The 27,114-nt window shown below is 40.4% G+C and overlaps 2 protein-coding genes across 4 annotated transcripts in view; one reads left to right on the forward strand and one right to left on the reverse strand.

Annotated features, from left to right (window-relative positions):
• The window catches only part of atf6 (activating transcription factor 6), a 420,957-nt gene extending 411,699 nt beyond the window's left edge, over positions 1–9,258 (forward strand). For both annotated transcript variants that reach the window (XM_072274311.1, XM_072274312.1), the window contains one exon: positions 7,293–9,258. In XM_072274311.1, coding sequence (XP_072130412.1) covers positions 7,293–7,534 — 242 coding nt within the window. In that variant the 3' untranslated portion in view covers positions 7,535–9,258. The remainder of the gene's footprint in view (positions 1–7,292) is intronic.
• An 8,657-nt stretch (positions 9,259–17,915) lies between these two features.
• LOC140206123 (olfactomedin-like protein 2B) overlaps positions 17,916–27,114 on the reverse strand; it is a 76,882-nt gene continuing 67,683 nt past the window's right edge. For both annotated transcript variants that reach the window (XM_072274315.1, XM_072274314.1), the window contains one exon: positions 17,916–21,780. In XM_072274315.1, the coding sequence (XP_072130416.1) occupies positions 21,179–21,780 (602 nt within the window). In that variant the 3' untranslated portion in view covers positions 17,916–21,178. The remainder of the gene's footprint in view (positions 21,781–27,114) is intronic.

A 27,114-nucleotide genomic window follows, 5' to 3' on the forward strand; every position in this document is an offset into this window, starting at 1 on the left:
AACATAACTTCAGACTAACAAAGGCAAGCATGCCGTATGTTTTCCTTACCACGTGATCAACCTGTGCAGCCACTTTCACAGGGCTTTGAACTCGTGAACCAGTGTGGCTAATTTCAATCATCACCACTCTAAACTGATTGCAAGGATTTTACAGCTCGTGTCCTTGGTATTATTTTTAATTATTTGCACAGTTTGCCCTTTTTTTGCACAATGGTTGTTTGTCAGACTTTGTTTATCTACAGTTTTCCTTAAAATTCTGTTGTACTGTATTTCAATTGTTCCCTGAAAATGTCTGCAAGAAAATGTATCTTATGGTAATCTCAATGGTAACATATATGTACTTTGATGACAAATTTATTTGAACTTTGAATGTTGGGTCCGAGTTCAAAGCCCTGTGAAAGTGGCTGCACAGGTTGATCACGTGGTAAGAAAAACATACGGCATGCTTGCCTTTGTTAGTCTGAAGTTATGTTGCAGCTTTATAAAACTCTAGTTGGACAGCATTTGTACTATTGCATTCAGTTCTGTAGCCCCATTGTAGAAGGATGTTCAGGCTTTGGAGAGGGGGCAGAAGAGGTTTTCCCGGATGCTGACTGGATAGAGGGCATATACTAAAAGGAGAAGTTAAATACAGACTTTTGTTGTTTTCTCTGGGGAGGTTGAGGCTAAGGGGAGATCTGAAAGAAAGTTTACAGAATATGAGGGGCACATATAGAGTGGACAGCTGGTATCTTCTTCCCAGGGTTGAAATGTCTAATACCAGAGAGAACTCTGTCAGATCTACCAAGGTACAGTGAAAAGCCCTCCTTGCTTCCTGTAGACACAGATCAATTCATTACACAGTTCTTTACACAGGGTAAAGCAGTAACACAATGCAGAGTAAAGTGTAACAGCTACACACAAAATACAGTGAAAGTCAAGAATATGGTGCAAGTGCAGAACGAGATAGATTGTCAAGTCAAGATTCTATCTTATCATACTAGGGGAACATTCAATAGTCCTATAACATCAGGGTAGAAGCTGTCCTTGAGCCTGGCAGTACATGCTGTTAGGCTTTTGTATCTTCTGCCCATTGGGTGACAAAAGGAGAAAGACTGTCTAGGGTGGGTGGGTTTTTGTTTATGCTGGCTGCCTTACTGAGGCAGCAAGAAGTTTAGACACGATCCATGGTGGGGAGGCTGGTTCTTGTGATGTGCGGAGCGGTATCCACAACTCTCTGCAACTCCTTGTGTCATGGTTGAGCAGGTGTCATACCAAGCTGTGATTCATGAGATAGGATACTTTCTATTATGCATTGATAAAAATTAGTAAGTGTCAACAGGTTCATGCCAAATTTCTTTAGCCTCCTGAGGAAGTAGAGGTGCTGGTGAGTTTTCTTGGCTGTGCTTTCTGTGTAGTTGGACCACGGCAGGCTATTGGTTATGTTCACTCCAAGGAACTTGAAGCTCTCAATCCCCTCTCTCGAGCTCAGCACCATTGATGTATATAGGACCATGTGCAACACATTCCTTCCTGAAGTCACTGACCAGCTCTTTCGTTTTGCTGACATTGCCACTCTTCCAGAATTACCCTTTTTGTGCAAGGCCTTAGAGATTGTGGAGCCATGAACTTCATCTCCATTTGCAGTCACTGACTTCTGCAGCTCACTCAGAGTGACTGTTGGTGTCACAGTAGCCTCTCTTACAAGTGCCATTCTTCTCTGGTGACTCGGTTTTATAGTGGTGGCCTGACATAGAAACATAGAAACATAGAAAATAGGTGCAGGAGTAGGCCATTCGGCCCTTCGAGCCTGCACCGCCATTTATCATGATCATGGCTGATCATCCAACTCAGAACACTGCCCCAGCCTTCCCTCCATACCCCCTGACCCCCGTAGCCACAAGGGCCATATCTAACTCCCTCTTAAATATAACCAATGAACTGGCCTCAACTGTTTCCTGTGGCAGAGAATTCCACAGATTCACCACTCTCTGTGTGAAGAAGTTTTTCCTAATCTCGGTCCTAAAAGGCTTCCCCTCTATCCTCAAACTGTGACCCCTCGTTCTGGACTTCCCCAACATTGGGAACAATCTTCCTGCATCTAGCCTGTCCAATCCCCTTAGGATCTTATACGTTTCAATCAGATCCCCCCTCAATCTTCTAAATTCCAACGAGTACAAGCCCAGTTCATCCAGTCTTTCTTCATATGAAAGTCCTGCCATCCCAGGAATCAATCTGGTGAACCTTCTCTGTACTCCCTCTATGGCAAGGATGTCTTTCCTCAGATTAGGGGACCAAGACTGCACACAATACTCCAGGTGTGGTCTCACCAAGGCCTTGTACAACTGCAGTAGTACCTCCCTGCTCCTGTACTCAAATCCTCTCGCTATAAATGCCAGCATGCCATTCGCCTTTTTCACCGCCTGCTGTACCTGCATGCCCACTTTCAATGACTGGTGTATAATGACACCCAGGTCACGTTGCACCTCCCCTTTTCCTAATCGGCCACCATTCAGATAATAATCTGTTTTCCTATTTTTGCCACCAAAGTGGATAACTTCACATTTATCCACATTAAATTGCATCTGCCATGAATTTGCCCACTCACCCAACCTATCCAAGTCACCCTGCATCCTCTTAGCATCCTCCTCACAGCTAACACTGCCACCCAGCTTCGTGTCATCCGCAAACTTGGAGATGCTGCATTTAATTCCCTCATCCAAGTCATTAATATATATTGTAAACAACTGGGGTCCCAGCACTGAGCCTTGCGGTACCCCACTAGTCACCGCCTGCCATTCTGAAAAGGTCCCGTTTATTCCCACTCTTTGCTTCCTGTCTGCTAACCAACTCTCCACCCACACCAATACCTTACCCCCAATACCGTGTGCTTTAAGTTTGCACACTAATCTCCTGTGTGGGACCTTGTCAAAAGCCTTCTGAAAGTCCAAATATACCAAATATACCACTGGTTCTCCCCTATCCACTCTACTAGTTACATCCTCAAAAAATTCTATGAGATTCGTCAGACATGATTTTCCTTTCACAAATCCATGCTGACTTTGTCCGATCATTTCACCGCTTTCCAAATGTGCTGTTATCACATCCTTGATAACTGACTCCAGCAGTTTCCCCACCACTGACGTTAGGCTAACCGGTCTATAATTCCCCAGTTTCTCTCTCCCTCCTTTTTTAAAAAGTGGAGTTACATTAGCCACCCTCCAATCCTCAGGAACTAGTCCAGAATCTAACGAGTTTTGAAAAATTATCACTAATGCATCCACTATTTCTTGGGCTACTTCCTTAAGCACCCTGGGATGCAGACCATCCGGCCCTGGGGATTTATCTGCCTTCAATCCCTTCAATTTACCTAACACCACTTCCCTACTAACATGTATTTCGCTCAGTTCCTCCATCTCACTGGACCCTCTGTCCCCTACTATTTCTGGAAGATTATTTATGTCCTCCTTAGTGAAGACAGAACCAAAGTAATTATTCAATTGGTCTGCCATGTCCTTGCTCCCCATAATCAATTCACCTTTTTCTGTCTGCAGGGGACCTACATTTGTCTTTACCAGTCTTTTCCTTTCTGACCTAGGCAGAATGGCTGTAACTTCATCTTTTTTCCACTTTTTCATAATGATGGTACTGAGCTCTGTGATACGTTCAGTGCCTTTGAGATGGTCTTGTACTCTTCCCCAGATTTGTGCTTCTCCATTATAATTTCCCTGACTTGTCTTGAATGCTGTTTCGTCTTCAGTTTGGTTTGGTCTGTTGAAAATCTACCATATGGTTGGACCTTACAAACAGAGGAGGTATTTATTCTTATGAATTCATTGAAAACAGGTGATCCTCCAATTTTCTACTTCAACAAACTCGGTGAGTTGGTAAGGGAATGTTGTATATTGCACCTGAGGAAGGTTAGTGTAGTAATTACTAAGGGGATGAATAATTTTTCAGCCTCACAATTTTGGTTTTTAATTTTTTGTAAATTGTTGAAAGCTTTTGGATTTTTTTCTTTTGATTTGATATGATTCACAGCGTTTTATAGATTAGCTCAGAAAAATCCTACTTCAATATATTTTAAATTTAGAAAATGAGGCAGTAAAACATGAAAATAGTTCTGGAAGCCAAATACCACTGAAGGTACTGAACAAGAATGCACAGGAAATAGAAAAACATAGACAGTGTGTAGGCAGAAGAGATTATTTCAGAATGTCTACTAATTTAATTAGTTTGGCATAACATTGTGGACCAAAGGGCCTTTTCCTCTGCTGAACTGTTCTGTGCTTTATATTAATATTTTTGCTCTCTTCTTCTCCAACCGTCTTTCAGTTTCCTCTCAATCTGTCCTTTATCTGCTACCTTCTGAGTACCACATCAGCACCATCTGTTTTCCCATCTCATCTCAATGGCTATTGAGGCATTGTTATTTTCATTCATTCGTTTTTCAGATTGCATTTATTGCTTCATTTATTGTCTTTGCCAAGGCTGTAGTGAGACAACCTCTGGGGCTGCTGTGGCGAAGGAGCTCCCATAATGCTGTTGAGCTGGGAGCTCCAGGATTTAGACCAGAGATGGTGAAAGAATAGCAATGTATTTCAATTCAGGTGATGTTTAATTTCATGTGAAACTTTCAGGTAATGGTGCTTCTCTATGTGTTTTTGGTGGTAAAAGATATATGTCTGAGACCACAGACATTGTCTGGACAAGTCACTGTGTGCAATAGAGACCAATCAATTGAACTGGTTTGAGATTGTTGGATGGGGTTGCAACTGCACTCATCTAGGCAAGTAAGGTGTATTTAATTCTGCTCGTAATCAGTGGAAAGGCTTTATGGTGACAGGAGGTGAGTATCCCCCTGCAGTGTACCAAGATTCTGAACAGCCACAATATGTATATAGTAGGTCCAATTGAATTTCTGTCAGTGACAGCCCCTAGGATGTTGATAGTTGAGAAAATCACACTGCTTACTGACAAGGATAAGTGGCTAGATTGTATCATATATTTATTTTGGAAGATTAGGCATTTTGTGGCTTAAATCTGAAAAAAGTGAAAATGTCAGATATGGTTTCCTTAATCAGAATCAGAATCAAGTTTAGTATCGCCAGTATATGTCATGAAACTTGTTAACTTTGCAGCAGCAGTGCAATGCAATACATGATAAATATAGAAACAAACCTGAAATATGGTAATTTTATATGTATGTATATTAAATAGTTATGTTAAATAAGTAGTGCAAAAACAGAAATTTTAAAAGATAGTGAGGTAGTGTTCATGGGTTCAATGTCCATTTAAAAATTAGATGGCAGAGGGGAAGAATATAAGTTGAAATTTGTTGTTTATTCACTGCCTTCATATGTTCATTGGTTTCTACTTCTGTCAGTGGAGTGTACAGTCCAAATTAATTACTCACTTTGGCAGAAAAGATGTTTTTTTAAATAAAAATCATAGCTTTTTTCAGCTGCAAAATTTGATGATCTCATACAGGTCCAGTTGGTGCACAATTCTGAGATTTCACTTCTCAGTTTATCGTGAGCTGCAAATTAAATCACCCACAAGGCAGGAAGTGCATCAGAATGAACAGATGGGTGTCAGTGCTGGTACTGAATCAGTGCCACACATTGATGGGATGTATTGCCAGAGTAGGTGCTGGAATCAGAAATAATTTCTGTGATTTAGATAAACACTTAAATAGTCAAGGCATTAAAGGATGCAGGCATGATGCAGGTAAATGGGAGTAGTGTCGATGGGCAGAAAGGTTGGCATAGAGATGGAGGGCAGGAGAGAGTGTTTCTGTGCTGTAAGCTGATATCGTCAGTTCCTTCACTTCACTGCTTTTTTGTTCTCTGAGCTAAGCAGAAGGTATTTTATTTCCCTTCAGTGGGAGGCAAAAAAAAATGAACATGACGTGTCTGGGTAATAGATTATCCTTTTCATCAGTAGCCAAACCAAATAACTGAAGGAATCTGAGATGAAGTTAGGCATTCACAATGTAAGAGCAATGAACTGTGTGCAATGGTCAACCAACATCACTGAAACAAATCATTTAGCTCTAAGAGTGAGTTATTTATCGGCCCTTCTGGCACATTTTAACGCCTTACAACACTTCATAATTAATGGGCTGTCATTCAAGAAATAACTGTGAAAATGGCTCATTTGCCAAATAATTCAACTGATTCCCTCACACACTCTAGGGAACAGAACCTGCCTTTCTAATCATCTGGTGGGTATAAAACTAATCCCAAATAAATGTTTGAGTCGGAACAGCCTCACAAGCTGCTCAGCTGTAAAATCAATCCCCACAAAGGGAGAGGGCTCAGAACACTTTATTATGGAAGGTAAGAATGGTGATTAAAGATATTCCCTGTATTCCAAGAACACATTTTAAAGTGGACCAAGTCACAACAACAGCTTGCATCAATAAAATATATCGATTATTCTTTCCGTGATGGCTCTGACATTAAGTTTAGATGCCTAAACAAACACAGAATATTCTGTAAATACGCATCAAGCCTTGTCAAGGTTTAAGATGCTTATGTTTCAGGTGGGAGCCCTTCATCAGAACTATAAACTTATAAAATATAAGAGAGCTCCTTAATAATACTGTGGAAAAGTAAGAAAAGCAAGAACTTAATCATTTTATTTATTTATTTACTAACATACAGTGCAGAATAGGCCCTTCTGACCCTTCAAGCCATGCTGCCCAGCAACCTCCTAATTTAATCCGAGGGGTAATTTATAATGACCAATTAACCTACTAACTGGTACATCTTTAGACTATGGGAGAAAACCAGAGCACCAAGAGGAAACCAACACAGTCACGGGGAGAATGTACAAACTCCTTAAAAGCAGCAGCGGAAATTGAACCCAGATTACGTGTGCTGTAAAGCGTTGTGCTAACCACAAGGTTACCGTACACCTCTAACTAGTCACGACCTTTTCTCAATATAAGTGACTTCTGGTTCTATTTATATTTTTCATTTGTGGATTAGGTTTCCTTTTTATTTTTACCACTCATCTTTCTTGTTATCAGGTTGTTTGCTCATTATTGGAGCTGGCAACCATCTGAGCAAGCAGCTAAGTGAGATTGAAAAGGACTTGAGAAAATCAACTGGAATTTGGTAGCATTTGTTTAAACTAGCTCTACTGGTTGGTATATGAAAGGACGTTCCATGTGTTCAGTATGAAATTGGAGTTACTTAGCAGTGATTGAGCTCACATTGGCAACATAAATACTTTCATTTGTAAGTGTGCAGCATATTCCGCTTTATAAATTTGCTAATTTTTGCCACTGCTTTTATGTGTTTCAGAGCAGTTTATCAATGAACCCAAGGATCATGAGGTAATGATGCAGATTGATTGTGAAGTAATGGCCACCAGAGTCATTCACATCAAGACATCATTGATACCTGCCTTTCTACGAGAACAGCAGGAAAACCGCACGGCAGCATATCAACAGCCAGCACCAGCACCAGCACCAGCACCACCTCACACTGCACCACCTATCATCACAGAGTCTGCCCAAGGGACTGAGTTCAACATTTACCAGTAGTGTGGTACTCACCTGAGAACATTGTGCTGTAAACCACTGCACTGCTGACTCTGCGGGTCACTGTTTCCAAGGACTCATTCAGTGCATTTGAAAATAAGATGATTGGATAGAAGTTTTTCTTCAACTTAATTTAATGTAAATTCAGATCAAACTAATTTGAAACTAACTCTCTATGATTCTGGCCTGTTTAAAACCTTGTTTAGAATAGATTTTACTGGTGAATTGTTGCAGCCATGGGCTTTAAAAGGTGAAATGCTTTGAGGGAATCAAAAAAGGTAAAAGCAATAGGCTGAAGCATCTTTAATCTTTACAAAAAAAAAGCCATTACCACAGTAAGCACATGTTCACCAGGAAATTTTGGTTTTGAAATGTGCTTTATAACGAAAACTGTTGCGTAAAATGGATGTTCATATCAGTGCTCAAAAAATAATTCAATTGAGATAAACTTCTAATAGATAATTATTTTTGGGTAAACCTACCTCTCACTGAGCCAAAATTTCAAGTCACAAGAGCCCTCTTCTCTTTGAGCTATGAAACCTATTGCTTTTACCGACGGGAAACTTGGTAGTTGTACAGTTTTGATTTGTTGCAGGTGTCTTGTTAATTTTTGCTGGGTGAGTGTTTTCCTGAAGATGTTACCCACTGACACCATCGGGCTATGCATTTTTTCGTGCATACCAGAACTGTGGATCATTCAAGAATTTTGCTTAATAACCTGCATAAACTCATTGATTAAATAACAACTCACTTCACAGTTGTGAGGGTGAAACAAACTTCTGGAAAATGTATTCATATATAAATATATTATTTCTCCTTAATCTCATCAATGACCATTATCATGAGCTTAGTCTCTGCAGGCCTTGTTACCTTGTCTGATGTAATTGAGTTTGTTTTTCACGTTCGGGTCTGTACACAAAGTACAAGCTGTTTGGCAGTTGTGGTCTATCATAAGCTCCTTTCTGCATAATGTAATGTTTCATTACCGGATATTTTATTGGATTTGTGATCGTGGGCATAGATCATACTAGCTAATTTCTGACCTCTGGATCCTGGCAGTGATGAAACAATGTAGTCACTATTCATCACTATTTGGCTCATCACTGACCAGAAATCAAATCTGGGCTATTATGGCTGTGCACAGTGAGTGCACTCTTGGTCATCGCATTATTTACGAGCCCTTTGATGTTCAGACTTGACTCCACTTCAGTCTTCCTTCTGCAATCAATGACTGAGACCGCAATTATTTGTGAATTATTCCAGTTCACTGGAATTTAGCTACATTGTGATCAGGCACCAGGGATGTTTGAAAGAGAATCACTGTTTGTGCATAGTTGAAAACGACCGTGTGCTGAACAGTGGCCAGAACTTCCAATCATCAAATTTGGCCGGTCTCATTCCAGTGTGAGGGAACACCAATAAGGATAACGTGCTACTATTGAAGCCATAGGATCTCACCATTTATTTTAGAGGTGAAGGCCACATCATTTGCAAATGTCTCCAGGCTTGTTAAAATAGTAGCCTGTGCTACATTAAGGATTTGTTCTTTGTCCCTTACAGTTCATGACTGTAAGTTATTTTAAAGACTGCGCTTCTGTTTTCAATGTTCCTACTCTCTTCGTTTATATAATTTATTTTGTGATATTAGTTATTTTTTGTTACTTCTGGAAAATTGTGAAATTGCAAACATTTCTGTATGCCAATAAATTTGTTATTTATCTTCTCAATATTTATTTATCTGCCTTGCTGTTCTATGGTAATTCTTTGGACACTTGTACGAATAATGCATCTGTTATAACTCTTCTATGACTCTTTCAGCTTCTCTTTTAGTTTTGGCAGATGTAATATGAGTAGACTCTCGCTCAGTGTATTGCAGCTTCCCACTCTGATTAATTGTATGTAGTCCATAGAACAAACTCAATTGTACTAGAGTGTTTGAAGTGGGGAAAAAATGAATTTCTCCTGATTTTACTGGTCATAGCTTCAGCTCTGATTAAATGATTTTAAACAATGAGTAATTATATTATTTAAGAAGTAAGTTAGTTATAAATATTCCATATACTTTCTAATCTGAGCCACTAATACCCCTCTCACACACAAAGAAAAGATGTTCCACGGCTATCAAAAGGCACTAGCACCACAGGTTCATGGGTATACTACCACTGCCAGCAGGGTTCCTTCCAGTCCTTCACTATGCTACCTTGGGAATATATCCTCACTCCTTCAATGTCATTAGATGGAAAATCTTCAATTCCCTCCCCAGCAGCATTGCTGTAATACCTTACTAACAGCACTTCAGAAATAATTTGGAATGAACAAAATTGCCAGTGATCTCCACATTCTAAAATAAAATTTAACACAGGCTTTGGAATATTTCACAGTACTTTCAAACAAAATTTGACACTGGCGTGCTGCAGGTGATCAAAGCTGCGTCGAAAACTGGGGTGCAGGGGAACTTTCTTCGGGTGCCAAGAATCAGAATCAGGTTTATTATCACCAGCATGTGACGTGAAATTTGTTAACTTAGCAGCAGCAGTTCAATGCAATACATAATCTAGCAGAGAGAAAAAAAATAATAATAAATAAAATAAAACATACTAATAAATAAACAATTAAATCAAGTATATTGATAGATTATTTTAAAATGTGCAGAAACAGAAATACTGTATATTAAAAAAAGTGAGGTAGTGTCCAAAACTTCAAATTCCATTCAGGAATCAGATGGCAGAGGGGAAGAGGCTGTTCCTGAATCATTGAGTGTGTGCCTTCAGGCTTCTGTACCTCCTACCTGATGGTAACAGTGAGAAAAAGGCATTTCCTGGGTGCTGTAGGGATAATAATGGATGCTGCCTTCCTGAGACACTGCTCCCTAATGATGTCTGTACTTTGTAGGCTAGTGCCCAAGATGGAGCTGACTAGATTTACAACCTCTGCAGCTTCTTTCGGTCCTGTACAGTAGCCCCTCCATACCAGACAGTGATGCAGCCTGTCAGAATGCTCTCCACGGTACAACAATAGAAGTTTTTGTGTGTATTTGTTGACATGCCAAATGGCTTCAAACTCCTAATAAAGTTACCACTGTCTTGCCTTCTTTATGACTACATCAATGTGTTGGGACCAGAGATCTTGACACCCAGGAACTTGAAGCTGCTCGCTCTAACCACTTCTGTTCCCTCTCTGAGGATTGGTATGTGTTCCTTCATCTTACCCTTCCTGAAGTCCACAATCAGCTCTTTCATCTTACTGACATTGAGTGCCAGGTTGTTGCTGTGGCACCACTCCACTAGTTGGCATATCTCACTCCTGTACGCCCTCTTGTCACTACCTGAGATTCTACCAACAATGGTTGTGTCGTCAGCAAATTTATAGATGGTATTTGAGCTGTGCCTAGCCACATAGTCATGTGTATACCGAGAATAGAGCAGTGGGCTAAGCACACACCCCTGAGGTGCGCCAGTGTTGATCGTTAGCGAGGAGGATATGTTATCACCAATCCACACAGACTGTGGGCTTCCGGTTAGGAAGTCAAGGATCCAATTACAGAGGGAGGTACAGAGGCCCAGGTTTTGCAACTTCTCAATCAGGATTGTGGGAATGATGGTATTAAATGCTGAGCTATAGTCGATGAACAGCATCCTGACGTAGGTGTTCGTGTTGTCCAGGTGGTCTGAAGCAGTGTGAAGAGCCATGGAGATTGCGTTTGCCGTTGACCTATTGTGACAATAGGCAAATTACAGTGGGTCCAGGTCCTTGCTGAGGCAGGAGTTCAGTCTGGTCATAACCAACCTCGCAAAGCATTTATGGAAGAAAGATTTAACCCCTGAGCCTGGAAAGAGCAATGCAATAATTAAAATATGGGATGGCCAAGACTCCATAAATGAAGAACTGTAAATATGTTAGGTAATTATTGGCCCTGATTAGATTACTGAGCCCAGTGTGGACTCAGGGAAACCAAATTCTGTAAATCTCCATTTAAAATATACATAATACCCTCTGCATAGGGATATTTCTCCTTATCTCAGTCCTAAATGTCTACTGACTTTTCCTGAAACCTTGCCCTAAGCACAAAACCTTACACCGCACGCTGTTACTATTGATTTGTAATCCAGGGAGCGGGAAGCGCAGAATCAAATATCGCTGTGATGGTTGTACGTTCTAGTATCAGTTGTTTGGCGACAATAAAGTATAAAGTAGAAGTAAAAGTGCTGGATTGTCTGGTTGGATGAAACAATTCTGGTTATCTAAATAGTCCCATATAGTGTCACCTCTCATTTTCAAAACTCCAGTGAGTGAAGATCAAACATCTCATTGGACAACTCCCTCATCTTGAAATCATTTTGGTGAAGTTTCAATGTGCAAACTTCTAGCAAGTAGTTCATTTGTATTGGAGAACAAAACTGTACACACTACTGCGATTGAAGTATCATCAAAATTATGCATGAAGTTAGGAGGAGTTCCTTCCCTTTCTACCCCAGCCTCCCCTTGCTTTTCTAATGGCTTGGGCACTCTCAGATTGGAGGAGTAAGGCCTCATTTTCTGTCTGGATAGCCTCCAATCTGATGGTATGAGTATCTATTTCTCTAACTTCTAATTTCTCTCCTCTTCTTTCTTTTTCCATTCCTAATTTTGGCTCCCCTCTTAGCACTTCTCTTCTTACCCACGCATCACCTCCCTTTGGTATCCTCCTCCCCTTTCTCCCATGGTCCACTGTCCTCCCTTTCAGAGTCCTTTACATGTTCTAACTATCATCGTCCATTCTCATCATCATCATTCTCACTTCAACCCCATCACCTGGTTTTACCTATCACCTTCAAGCTTGTACTCCTTCTCCTCCCCTGTTCTTATTTTGGTTTCCTCCCCAGTCCTGATGAAGGGTCTCAGCCCAAAACATTGACTAATTATTTCCCTCCTCGATGCTGCCAGACCTGAATTCCTCTGGAACTTTGTGTATTGTACAAAGTTCCCTGGTTCTTTAAAAAAAGCATTGTATATCTAGTTGTCTTGCCAAGGTGCACAGCCTCACATTCTCCATATTATCTGGCACATTTTCATCCATTGCTCATCAATCCTCCTACCTTCAAATTCTCAGCAAGCTTGTCTCATTATCTCAGTCATTAGAAGATACATTGAATAGCTGAGGGCCCAACACTGATCTGTATAATTATATTACACAAAAGAGCAGTGAAATTGAGTTGAATATTAAACACTAGTTCACTACAAAGCCACAGACTAACAGCCAGTTACGGCTCAGGGTGTTTTGGACTTACCGGCATGCTTGGTCTAACACACAATGTGCTGGAAATCAGATGTGGGGATATCTGAAACTTCCACAATGCTGTTGGACCTGCTGTTCATCCCAACAAAAGAGCACATTGATGAAATGATCACTTCACACCTGGCCCCTGGGTTTACACCAGGTAGTACTTGCTTATGAACAGAACAACCACATTCATTTCATGGGAAGTGTTGCCACTGTAGAAAGAGGCAAATTTAGAATTATTTCCCTTCATTTTATTTTATATCTGGTAATTAATAGTTCATTATTTTTAATTTAATATTTTAAGCTACTTATACATCTTATGAACAGTTCAATAGAAGCTTGTGGATAACGCACCAGGCCTACTCACCAGTTGTGACCGCTCCACTTTTAGAGTGTGGAGGATCAACTTGCCTGTCACTCTGCCATTTGGCTGCCAACCATGCCAAAGGCAGCTGCCAGGCCTAGTGTGATCAGGCACATGTTGGCCTTGCAACATTAAGGTGCATAAGATTTTCATTCAACAAACATGACAAGTATTTGGAGCAAAAGAGCAGTGTGCCACAAAGTTACTGGAATGGTTGGTGAGCAATGGGATCATACACTTATCTCTGTATATCACAAATGTGGGGAGAAAAACATGAGATTTGTATGGGATTAGAGTAAATTGTTGCTTGAAAGTTGGTGTGGATTCCATGGGCTGAAGGACCTGAGCCCACACTAGACAAATTTATAAATGGACTAACATTAGATTCTGTCCAACTCAGTCTATATATGAATTTATTTGCAATGAAGTGCCTCTAGCAATCTCTCAAAAATACATGTGTTGTATCACAGTAAAACATGATATTATGAAACAATAATACAATATTAGTTGTCTATCTATGTAAAATATTGAGTCAAATAGGTAATGAACCCAGTTACCCATTACTACAACTCAATATGTGATTTTTAAATCAGAAAGCCCAATTATTAAAAGCAAAATAAGTTGATTGTGAAGTATCATTTCAAAGATGTTTGTGCAGTTAGTGTAATATATTGCTGCAGGATATTTATCTGAAACTTTCTAAACATACAACTTCCAATAAAAGGTTTCAGCTGTGATTAAAGTATGTTTACAATCTTATATTTCTTTGACCTTCAGCATGTCCTCTAAAACTTTGACAACCTTCTGTGAATGCACAGTGGAGAACATCCTAACCAGTTGTATCACAGCCTGCCATGGAAACACTAGTGCCCAGGAACAGAAACGTCTACAGAAAATGCTTGGTACAGCCCCATAGAGTCCTCTCTACTAATAAGCACATTTGCAAGGAGCGCTACCACAAGAAAGTGGCATCTATCATCAAGAACCCCCCACCCATCCGGGCAATTCTCTCTTCTCACTGCTGCCATTAGGAAGGAGGTACAGCAGCCTTAGTTCCCACACTACCAGATTCAGGAACAGTTATTACCCTTCAACCATCAAGCACCTGAACCTGAGTGAATAACCCCAACACTGAACTGATTCCACAACCTATGGACTCATTTCAAGGACTCTACAACATATGTTCTCAAAATTATTTGTTTTCTTCACATTGTTATTCTTTGCTTATGTATAGTTTTTCATAAACTTGATTGTATTTCTTTATTTTCCTATAAATGCTTGCAAGAAAATAAATCTCAAGGTAGTATATGGTGACATTATAGATATTTCGATCATAAATTTACTTTGACTTTGAAATTGCATTGAGGAAATCATTAAAACTGTCATCCAAACTAATTGAAATTTACCAGAAATGTAAACAACAAAATTTGGAAAAATAGTATGTATTTTAAATTTCTATAAAAACAAACATTTTAAAAATGATTCTCACCACCTTTTCTCTTAACCGGTACTGAATTTTAAGAAGGAATTTTGCCCACTGTATTCAGTTATTCGGATTCAGCTGGTGTTTAAGATTAGAGCTTGTCTTTTAACTGAACTATTTTAACCATTCCCAGCTTATGAAAATTAAGTATAACTAGGGACCTAGATAAGAAAGCATATCATTTATTGCAACATGCACAAAATATTGATGCTGCCTGACCGCCAACATTTCGTGTGTGTTGCTTTGGATTTCCGGCATCTGCAGATTTTCTCGTGATTGTGACTTGATTTATTGTACCAGGAATTTTTTCCCAGTAATTTGATGCCTTCAAATGGTGACTACAACAGTAAACTGCTCAGATAAAGTGTAACAGTTTAAAAAAATCAATATTATATTTATCTATTACCTCAGCTTTTGCACTGTAGTATCCTGCCTCATCTTCATTGTCTTCAATATTGTTGTTTACATCAATATAAATGTAGCCATATCATCCTGGCTAAATTTGAAGAGACAATATCCCTACCTTCAAGTTTAATAGCCTACTTTTAATAAAAGGACTTAAAAAAACACAGGGAAGGATTGTTAACCAGTTTGAAGGCAAAAATGGCAGATGGGTAAAAGGCTAGAGTTGAAGGAAGAATTAATTGGATGCAGTCATCATGCAGGAATATATTGAGGATTTCAGTTCTCATTTCTTGAAACAGGCAATAAAACCTTTTTTTCAGGACATTAAAAAACATTAAATAATTACAAATAACAGTGTGCAAAAGTGCAAAGCACATTTATATAGCTAGGGTGTCTAAGACTTTTGCACAGTACAGTACTTGTGAACATGGAGTGGGGAGCAAGATTGTAAATCAGGCGAGAGCGAAAGATGTTGGGAATGGCCAGAGTGGAGTGCCACGGGAGGGGTGAGGGACAGATGGCAGAGGTGCTGGGATGGGGGATGGTGCGGTTGCAGACACACCCAGCCCTGGGACACTAGGCAAGGTCATTTGATTCCAAACAGTTCGTTTATTGATTATTACAGAATGCCTTTCTGGTGCTTCCCTCTCCCATCCCCTTTTTGCAACCATGATTCTCCTCTCCCTGCCTCCTTCCCACTCTCAGTCTACAACAGAGACCCATATCAGAAACATGTTTATCATCATTCACATGTCATGAAATTTGCTTTTCTTTTGCAGCAGTGGTTCAGCGCAATACATAAAATTACTACAGAACAATGCAAAAGTCTCAGGTACCCTAACTATATATATCCGCCTAAGACTTTTGCACAGTACTTCTTTTAAATGTCTGGAGAATAATACTACACTAGAATTAGATTCAAGTTTCAATTGTCAGATTTATTATACAGTAATAGAAAAGGCTAATAGGCCCAACATCATATGTGTTCATAATTTTTATCACACTTAATAAGATCCCTAAGGGAAAGAATGCAGTAAGACATTTGCAACTGCTATTGCTAACTATGGTATCCGTAACAGTCTTCCAAACAGTTCATCTCCGCTCCTCATTGCATGCAGGAGCAATTTGATTGACCATCTCGTTGAAGGAAGCAGATGACCAATGAGCTGAAACTGCAGCACTGACAAATATCAAGGTGATTGGAACCCAGATAATTCAGGTAACTAACAAAATTAAAAGGAGCTCTTGATCAAGAAAATACTGATAAAGTTATTTTTTTTATTTGAATTGAGTGGATTAGCTTCTCCTTCTCACACCTACCTGCAGACAATCACAACGTTGGCTACACTTTTAACAAAGTCAGCAGCAAAATTTTACTGTCTATGAAACAAAGAATGAAGTCTGGATTCTGAAAAAAAAATTAATGTTCCCTATACAGACAAGTGTGAGGTATTGCACTTTGGAAGGACAAACCAAGGTAGAACATACAAGGTAAGGCACTGAGGAGTGCAGTAGAATAGAGGCTTCTGGGAATACAGATACAAAATTCCCTAAAAGTGGCGTCACAGGTAGATAGGGTCATAACGAGAGCTTTTGGTACATTGGCCTTTATAAATCCAAGTATTAAGTATAAGAGTTGGAATGTTATGGTGAGGTTGTATAAGGCATTGGTGAGGCTGAATTTGGAGTATTGTGTACAGTTTTGGTCACCTAATTACAGGAAGGATATTAATAAGGTTGGAAGAGTGCAGATAAGGTTTACAAGAATGTTGCCGGGACTTGAGAAACTGAGTTACAGAGAAAGGTTGAATAGGTTAGCACTTTATTCCCTGGAGTGTAGAAGAATGAGGGGAGATTTGATAGAGGTATATAAAATTATGATGGGTATAGATAGAGTGAATGCAAGCAGGATTTCTTCCACTGAGGCAAGGGGAGAAAAAAAACCAGAGGACATGGGTTAAGGGTGAGGTGGGAGAAGTTTAAAGGGAACAACAAGGGGGGTTTCTTTACACAGAGAGTGGTGAGAGTGTGGAATGAACTGCCAGATAAAGTGGTAAATGCGGGCTCACTTTTAACACTTAAGAAAAACTTGGACTGGTACATGGATGGAGGGATATGGTCCAGGTGCGGGTCAGTGGGACTAGGCAGAAAAATGGTTCGGCACAGCCAAGAAGGGCCAAAAGGCCTGTTTCTGTGCTGTAATGTTCTATGGTTCTATACCACTCCCTTTGGAATTTCATGAAGAAATATTTACATTGATCACAAAACTTTTCCTGGTTTATTCATTTACAGAATGTGGACAAAATTGTCATTTCTAGTGTTCAGTACCCAACCCTTGCTCTTGAGAAGGTGATGGTAAGCTGTCCCCTTAGAGTCATAGAGATGTACAGCACAGATACAGGCCTAATCCATGCCAAACCATTTAAACTGCCTACTCCCATCGATCTGCACCGGGACTGTAGCCCTTCATACCCCTCCCATCCATATACCTATCCAAACTTCTCATAAATGTTGAAGTGGAGCTTGCATGCGCCACTTGCACTGGCAGCGCAGTCTACACTCACACAACTCTCTGAGTGAACAAGTTTCCCCTCATGTTCTCCTTAAACTTTTCTCCTTTCACCCTTAACCGATGACCTCTGGTTATAATCCCACCCAACCTCTGTGGAAAAAGCCTGTTTGCATTTGCCCTATCTATACCCATCATAATTTTGAACACCTCTATCAAATCTCCCCTCAATCTTCTATGTTCCAAGGAATATAGTCCTAACCTATTCAATCTTTCCTTCACTCAGATTCTCCAGTCCTGGCAACATCCTTATAAATTTTCTCTGTACTCTTTCAACCTTATTTACATCTTTCCTATAAGTGGTGGATGACCAAAACTGCATACAATACTCCACATTAGGCCTCACCAATGTCCTATACAACTTCAATGTAACACCCCATCTCCTGTACTCAATACTTTGATTTAGGAAGGCCAATGTGCCAAAAGCTTTCTTTACAATCCTATCTACCTGTGCTGCCACTTTCAATGAGTTATGTCCTACTGTGTAAGACTTACCCTGATTGGTCCTACCAAAGTCAATCACCTCACATTTGTCTGTATTAACTTCCATCTGCTATTTTTCAGCCCATTTGTCCAAACAGTCCAGATTCCACTGCAAGCTCTGATAGTCTTCCTTGTGTCCACTACACCCCCAATCTTAGTGCCATCTGCAAATTTGCTGACCCAGTTGACCACATGTAGATGACAAACAACAATGGGCCCAGTACCAATCCCTGCAGCACTCCACTAGTCATAGGCTTCCAGTCAGAGAGCCAACCATCTACTACCACTCTCTTGCTTCTCTCACAAAGCCAATGTCTAATCCAATTTACTACCTCATCTTGAATGCCAAGCGACTGAACCTTTTTGACCAGCCCACTATGTAGGATCTTGTCAAATATCTTGCTAAAGTCTATGTAGACAACATCCAACTGCCTTGCCATCAACAACCTTCCTGGTAACTTCCTCAAAAACTCTATAAGATTGGTTAGACATGATCTACCATGCATAAAACTACGCTGTCTATCCTTAATCAGTCCACGTCTATCCAAATACTCATATCCAGTCCCTTAGAATACCTTCCAATGACTTTCCCACTACTGATGTTAGGCTCACCGGCTTATAATTTCCTGGTTTATTTTTAGAAACTTTTTTAAACAGCACAACATAAGCTATCCTCCAATCCTGTGGTACCTGACCTGTCACTAAGGATGATTTAACAATCTATTATTATGATGAGTTCATTTTATCTGAGTGAAATATTTTGTTCAATTTATATCTTAAAGCAATCATTGATTCATTCCATGTGTCAAGCAGAAACCTGATTTAATCATAATGGGATTATTTAAAATTTCATTAACATTTTGTCAATTTTTAAAATTCCCATAGCACATTCTAATTAGCTCACAACTATTACGTTAAAGAGTCATAGAATTTCAATATTCAATAACCAATAAAACACTTCTGTTTATCTGTAGTTACATTGTGATGCATACTGCTAACAAAGACGGTATTCGTTTATTTTTACCAAGATATTATATACCCCAAAAATATGTTCCTTATGACATTATGTACCTCTGTAAAAAGGTGAGAAGAGTAAGAAGTTAGTACACCCCTTCCCCACTTCTCCCACAAAACCTCTTCATAAGTCTGTATGTCCAATTCATCCTGATCTTACAAAGCAAGATAGATCTTATCTGTTGTTGAAGATTTTGGAGCTTAACAGTGCCACAAGTTCCATATGTCAGTGCAGTCCCTTTTAGAGGTATTTAGTGGTTATATCGACAATAACCTCTTTCCAAAAGCAAATAGAATAACCAATACTTACGGGGAGCTATGATGTGCCTTGCCTGTGTATGTGTGTTGCTGGGAAATGTCCCACCAGTGCAGAATGGAGACAGGGGTGGGAAACTGGCTGCTGGCTTGTTCTCATGGCTCCAGGACCTGAGTTCAGTCTAGTTCCTGCCCTCCCTCCCAAACCCATGTCTTCAGTAAAAGGCTTGGAAACTTCTGCCTTGACAAAGTTTCCTACATAATTTCAGGAAAATCCCAACCAATTGCCAAGTAGAACCACAGAAAATGATCTAATTATTAATTTATTTTAATCCTGAATTGAGTTTCTTACTGTGGGAGCCCACAAGTTTAGCGTTATGGCACTGTGACAAGGGGAGGTCTTATACTGAGGTTAGGTTCTTCTGTGCAAGGCAACTGATGTAAAAGGAGCATGTGGGTTTTGTTGGCAAAGACACACGCCAACTTTAAGAAGGCATAAACATTTTGAAACTCAGTAAGAATGCCTGACGGGATTGTTTTTTCCTTTTTATCATTGAAAACCAAGAGGGAATTAGAGTGCAAATTTCTATTTATTTTATGTTTGGCTTTGGAAAGTCCTGTCCTCACCCTCAGGATAGAAAGTAGAAAGACGCGGTGGTCCATCACCTTGGTGAACACACAAATTTAGCCCTAAATGGGAAGTCTAATGGATGTCAGCAGCATTAATTATATCAAATTCTAGTTGCTCCAGGTTGCTGATGTTCCAAGCAAACCAAACAGTCTGCTTTGAATCAGTCATTCAATATAAATGTCATAACCTGCAGGGCATGTTGTAAAGAAGCACCTGAACAACATGCCATTATTTTCTTTCCAAAGTGGTTTAAGATTCCACATCTCCAAGATGGTTAATACTGGCATCATTAACTGCAAGTATTACATTGTATTGCTGACAGTTTCAGACACTAGCAATCTACAGTTTTTATTTTCACTGGTCTACACTAAATAACTAAATATTCCCACCCAGAAAGTGTAAGATCAGCTTGTTATCCAATTTATTTGCAAAAACTAAATGTTGGAAAATTTTACTTGTGAATTATAAAGCACATGATCACTAATATTAAACACCACAGGAAGCAGCCATTTCTAATTGGTGAATGTAAGGTGCAACACATACTTCAATAATTCATACCTTTCAGTCATGGAGGAGATAATCTACAATACAGAATGCTTGGATATAGTGATCAGCTATTTGTCCTTGAGAAGACAGTGAAACCTTATATTATTTGTTGTTATGCCATCTATCAAGGCATGAGGGTAAGATGCTTAAAGCAGCTGTTTCACGATTTAGAAATTATAAAACATAATTGGACCTGTGGAACTGAATCATCCCTGTGATTATTCCCAAAGGTAGCATGAAGATCTGTTCAAAGTGCAGAGACAGGGGCAGAGAGGCTGGTTTCTTCACTGCAAAGTGACCAATGCCAGAGGAACATGCAATTTTGTCAGTCAGAAAGTATGCCAAATTTGAGCAGGAGGAATGATCCATTTGAAACACGGCAAGGAAGACTGGTAGGCATCTTGTTTCTCTTGGTCATGACATGAAAGGTGTGCAATTATTGTATAAAGCACAGGATAAAAGAAGGCCATTTGTGTGTCTGTATTTCTGTCCCTCTTAAAGCAGGTTACTTTGATTACATTATCACAAAACAGATTGATCTACAATCTGTTAATTAATATAAGAACATCAATCCCCTTATATTTCTTTTATAAAGCCAAGTGCTGGAAGCTCATCAAGTGTCTATGGGTTTTTCATTCTAATAAGCGAATGTGATACCATACGTGACCTGATGGCCTTTGTCCCATGCATACAGGATGCGCTCTTTGGGGTTATAGTCAATTTGAGTGGTGTATGAATACTCGTTGATAAATGGCAGCCTTGGATTGATCTGGGTGTTTGTGTGAGTGTCAAAGGCATATGAAATGTTAGCATGCTTCTTGTTGTAGCTGTCCACTGCATACAGCACACCGCAAACTATAAAGCAGTTTCCATAAAAGTTCTTCCTCAGGCCAGTCCTCCAGGTGGTCTCCTTCTGGATGGACAAGTCAACAGTGTTGAGCCTGCTGATGATGATGACTTCTTGCAAGGAGCCCACATCATCGATGGCTGGGTAGATAATCCAAAGACCATTTTCATCAATGGCAAAGTCTATATTAGAGTGGCCCTTCCACCTCCAGGGAGTGGCCTCATCATACACCACGTCATGCACCAGGCTCCAGGCTGCCACGTATCTTTGCCTCAGGTCATATTTGATGATGTTACGTGTGAAGGCTCTGTTGTAGTAGAAAGCTCCATGATACACCACATGGCCTGTCCCAATCCAATTGTAAGGTAGTTTGTAGGAGTTACTCCAGCGACCTAGAAAGAAATACAAGAGAATTAAAGTAAATTTTTCATCTACTTCCTGGCCTCTTGATTCCTATTCAGCTTCCATCAGCACCACCTGTTAACCAGCATCTGTCCAACTAGCTTTATCCAGGCAACAGTTAGTATTTTCATATGGCTGGGTAGCGGAAAATACCGATGGCTGTCAGAAGGTGGGGGGGGGGGGAGCTGAATTGGAAGGATGGTAAGCCTTTTATTCAGCCTTTCAAACTTATCATGGCTGATTTGAAGTTTAGTTCCATCTTCCCACCTTGGTTCTGCAGCAACACAGTCTGGTTCCTTTGTTTGATGTGGGAGCAGTGGAAACCACAGAACAATGGAAATACCATCTCCCAATTTTGAAATTAATCATAGCACTCCCATCTTAAATCTATTAGACCCACTTGGGCTAGATCCCAACTTGGACAGATGAATTCTACACCAAGCAATGTATCTGGCAAAAGAAACTTATCAAAACAAATAACGCAAACACGAGGAAATCTGCAGATGCTGGAATTTCAAGCAACACACATAAAAGTTGCTGGTGAACGCAGCAGGCCAGGCAGCATCTCTAGGAAGAGGTACAGTCGACATTTCAGGCCGAGACCCTTCGTCAGGGCAAACTGAAAGAAGAGCTAGTAAGAGATTTGAAAGTGGCAGGGGGAGAGGGAGGTCCAAAATGATAGGAGAAGACAGGAGGGGGAGGGATGGAGCCAAGAGTTGGACAGTTGATCGGCAAAAGGGATATGAGAGGATCATGGGACAGGAGGCCCAGGGAGAAAGAACAGGGGGAGGGGCTGTGGATAGACAGAATGGGAATGGGATGTGGAATTAAAATGTGTGGCCACTGGGAGATCCTGCTTTCTCTGGCGGACAGAGCGTAGATGTTCAGCGAAACGGTCTCCCAGTCTGTGTTGGGTCTCGCCAATATATAAAAGGCCGCATCGGGAACACCGGACGCAGTATTTCACCCCAGCCGACTCACAGGTGAAGTGTCACCTCACCTGGAAGGACTGTTTGGGGCCCTGAATGATAGTGAGGGAGGAAGTGTAAGGGCATGTGTAGCACTTGTTCCGCTTACAAGGATAAGTGCGAGGAGGGAGATTGGTGGGGAGAGATGGGGGGAATGAATGGACAAGGGAGTTATAAATAAATAAATAAATAAATAATGGATGGGGTACGGGGGGGGCATATAAATTTTGCTCTCACTGCATCCTCCCGCCATCCCACTAGGAATAGGGTTCCCCTTGTCCTCACCTACCACCCCACCAGCCTCCGGGTCCAACATATTATTCTCCATAAATTCCGCCACCTCCAACGGGATCCCACCACTAAGCACATCTTTCCCTTCCCCCCTCCCCCCGTTTTCCGCAGGGATCGCTCCCTACACAACTCTCTTGTTCATTCGTCCCCCCCATCCCTCCCCACTGATCTCCCTCCTGGCACTTATCCATGTAAGCGGAACAAGTGCTACACATGCCCTTACACTTCCTCCCTCACTACCATTCAGGGCCCCAGACAGTCCTTCCAGGTGAGGTGACACTTCACCTGTGAGTCGGCTGGGGTGATATACTGCATCCAGTGCTCCTGATGCGGCCTTCTATATATTGGCGAGACCTGACGCAGACTGGGAGATCATTTCGCTGAACACCTACGCTCTGTCCGCCAGAGAAAGCAGGATCTCCCAGTGGCCACACATTTTAATTCCACATCCCATTCCCATTCTGATATGTCTATACACGGCCTTCTCTACTGTAAAGATGAAGCCACACTCAGGTTGGAGGAACAACACCTTATATTCCATCTGGGTAGCCTCCAACCTGATGGCATGAACATTGACTTCTCTAACTTCTGCCAATGCCCCACCTCCCCCTCGTACCCCATCCGTTATTTATTTATTTATATGCACACATTCTTCTTCTCTCTCTCTCTCTCTTTTCTCCCTCTGTCCCTCTCACTATAACCCTTGCCCATCCTCTGGGCTTCCCCCCCTCCCCCTGTTCTTTCTCCCTAGGCCTCCTGTCCCATGATCCTCTCATATCCCTTTTGCCAATCAACTGTCCAGCTCTTGGCTCCAACCCTCCCCCTCCTGTCTTCTCCTATCATTTTGAATCTCCCCCTCCCCCTCCAACTTTCAAATCTCTTACTAGCTCTTCTTTCAGTTAGTCCTGACGAAGGGTCTCGGCCTGAAACGTCGACTGTACCTCTTCCTAGAGATGCTGCCTGGCCTGCTGCGTTCACCAGCAACTTTTATGTGTGTTGCTCAAAACAAATAATACAGTTTAGTCTAATCAGATTTTACAAGGTCTAAAATCTACACTACCTTTTATCATTTTTCTCAAAAAATAAATGAACAAGTATAATTTTTTTGGTTATTTACAATGCCTATAAAAGTATTCACCTCCCCCTCCCCCGGAAATTTTCATGTTTTATTGTTTTACAACATTGAATCACAGTGGATTTAATTTGGCTTTCTTGATACTGATCAACAGAAAAAGACTCTTTCGTGTCAAAGCGGAAGCAGATCTCTACAAAGTGATCTAAATTAATTACAAATGTAAAACACAAAATAATTGATTGTATAAGTACTCCACCCACACCCCTTTAATATGACACACCAGATCATTACTGCTGCAGCCAATTGGTTTTAGAAGTCACACAATTAGTGAAATGAATATCTGTTTTTGGAGACCTGTGTGTAATCAAGGTGTTTCAATTGATTGTAGTAAAAATACACCTGTACCTGGAAGGTCCAACTGCTGGCAAAAACTACACCATGAAGACAAAAGAACACTCCAAACAACGCAGTGATAAGGGTATTGAAAAGCACAGTCAGGAGATGGATACAAGAAAATTTCCAAGTCACTGAATATCCTTGATGTACAGTTAAGTCAATCATCAAGAAATGGAAAGAATATGGTACAGCTGTAAATCTGCCTAGAGCAGGCCGTCCTCAAAAACTGAGAGACTGTGCAGGAAGGGGACTAGTGAGGAAAGCCATCAAGAGACCTATGACAACTCTGGAGGAGTTACAAGCTTCAGTGACTGAGATAGGAGAAACTATGCATACAGCTGTTGCCTGGGTGCTTCACCAGTCACAACTTTATAGGAGAGTAGCAAAGAAAAAGCCACTGTTGAAAAAAACTCACATGAAATCTCAGCTAGAGTTTGCCAGAGGCATGTGGGAGACTCTGAAGTCAGCTGGAAGAAGGTTCTATGATCTGATGAAACAAAAATCGAGCTATTTGGCCATCGGACTAAACGCACTGGCGTAAATCAAAGATCGCACATCGTCAAAAACACACCATCCCTACCGTGAAGCATGGTAGTAGCTGCATCATGCTGTGGGGATGCTTCACTGCAGTAGACCAGGAAGGCTTGTGAAGGTAGAGGATAAAATGAATGCAACAAGATATAGGGAAATCCTGGAGGAAAACCTGATGGAGTCTGCAAGAGAACTGCAATGTGGGAGAAGATGTTTTCAAGCAAGATAATGACCCCAAGCATAAAGCCAATGCTATACAGAAATAGATTAAAAACTGCAAAGTTAATGTCCAGGAATGGCCAAGTCAGAGTCCAAACCTCAATCCAATTGAGAATCTGTGGCTGGACTCATGATCCATATGCAATCTGTAGTGTTCAGATATGCAAAGTTGATAGAGACTTATCCACACAGACTAAAGGCTGTAATTGCTGCCAAAGGTGCATCTACTAAATACTGACTTGAAGGGGGTAAATACTTATGCATCAATTATTTTGCATTGTATATTGGTAATTAATTTAGATCACTTTATAGAGATCTGTTTTCATTTTGACACAACAGAGCTTTTTTTCTGTTTATCAGTGTCAAAAAAAAAGCCAAATTAAATCCGCAAACAACAGGAATTCTGCAGATGCTGGAAATTCAAGCAACACACATAAAAGTTGCTGGTGAACGCAGCAGGCCAGGCAGCATCTCTAGGAAGAGATGCAGTCGACGTTTCAGGCCAAGACCCTTCGTCAAATTAAATCCACTGTGATTCATTGTTGTAAAACAATAAAACATGAAAACTTCCAAGGGGGATGAATACTTTTTATAGATACTATATTTAATTGGATGCTCTTTATCTAGTTTTAGGGCTTGCATGAAGATCTGATTACATTTTAGGTCATATTTATGCAGAAATAGAAACTTCCTAGCACCACTGTATATCTCACTCTGGTCTCCTTAGAAATGGTCTTGCAAATTCAAGGACAATCAGGGATGAGGGCAAAATCCAGATGCTAAAAAATTAACAAATAGTAAAAAAAAAAAAATGATTTTTCATTGAACTACTAATGACATTAAGGATAAAGGTGATAGCCATCTTAATGAGTTACTACCTTTTTCTGGTTGGAAAAAAATGCTTGTTCAAAAGTGATTACCCCTGAGATTGTACTATGTCTTATTGGGACATACATTAACTAATGCAAGTTTACACAATTCTAAATCCTTTAAAACCTCACACAAAGATAATTGTCATTTCTGTGATCAGAAAATAGCACTTTTATAATCTTTATTAGTTTTGGTCCATAAAATGGTCGATATTTATTCCTAATCGATTAATTTTCATTTACACTACAGAAGCTGGCAGAGTGTCACCTTTTTAATGTGTACATTTTCTGTTGAAAGGATGTCTGAACTGAAGTGAATTATCCTGATATCCACCCAACTGCATAGGCTAATGGTCCTTCAGATGGTTCCATGAACACTTTTAAAGGAAGAGAACTCAGAACATTGAGTTTAACAAACAATCATTTCCATTGTTAGCATGTCTCAGCGTTACAGAGACAAAGGATCCTAAGAACAACCTTGCATGCTCAGGTGGCTATCATTTCAAGGTTAAATAGCAATCTTGAACTCTGGAGGCAGCCTGAAATACTCATCAAGTAAGGGTTCTTAAATCACACTGCAGTCTTCAATGGTGGGTTTGTTCCAGATGTGTCAGTTTTCAGATGCATAATCCAAAATGAGCCTGTGGGGCCAGGGCAAACATCTTGAAGGCTGCTCTGATACTCTTGAGTTAGCAACTACTGTAACCTGCTGATGCTGGTATTGATGGCTAACTGCTAAAATGTCATTATTTAGCCCACTATGGCCCTTTTTACCTGGCCAGCAATTTATACATATAGCATTTGATTAAGCCATTATTCATGGTCATCAAACCAAATAAGTCCAATTGTCACTGCTTTCTTTACAAAGAGGTGACTGAAGTTGAATTACTCTTTACCTCATGCAAGTCATCTTTGGAAAATTTCAATCTATAAATTTTAATTGGAATTGGTTTATTATTGTCACATGTACCAAGG

This window comes from Mobula birostris, chromosome 12 (genome assembly GCF_030028105.1).
Source record: "Mobula birostris isolate sMobBir1 chromosome 12, sMobBir1.hap1, whole genome shotgun sequence".
In the NCBI taxonomy this organism is placed as follows: Eukaryota; Metazoa; Chordata; class Chondrichthyes; order Myliobatiformes; family Myliobatidae; genus Mobula; species Mobula birostris.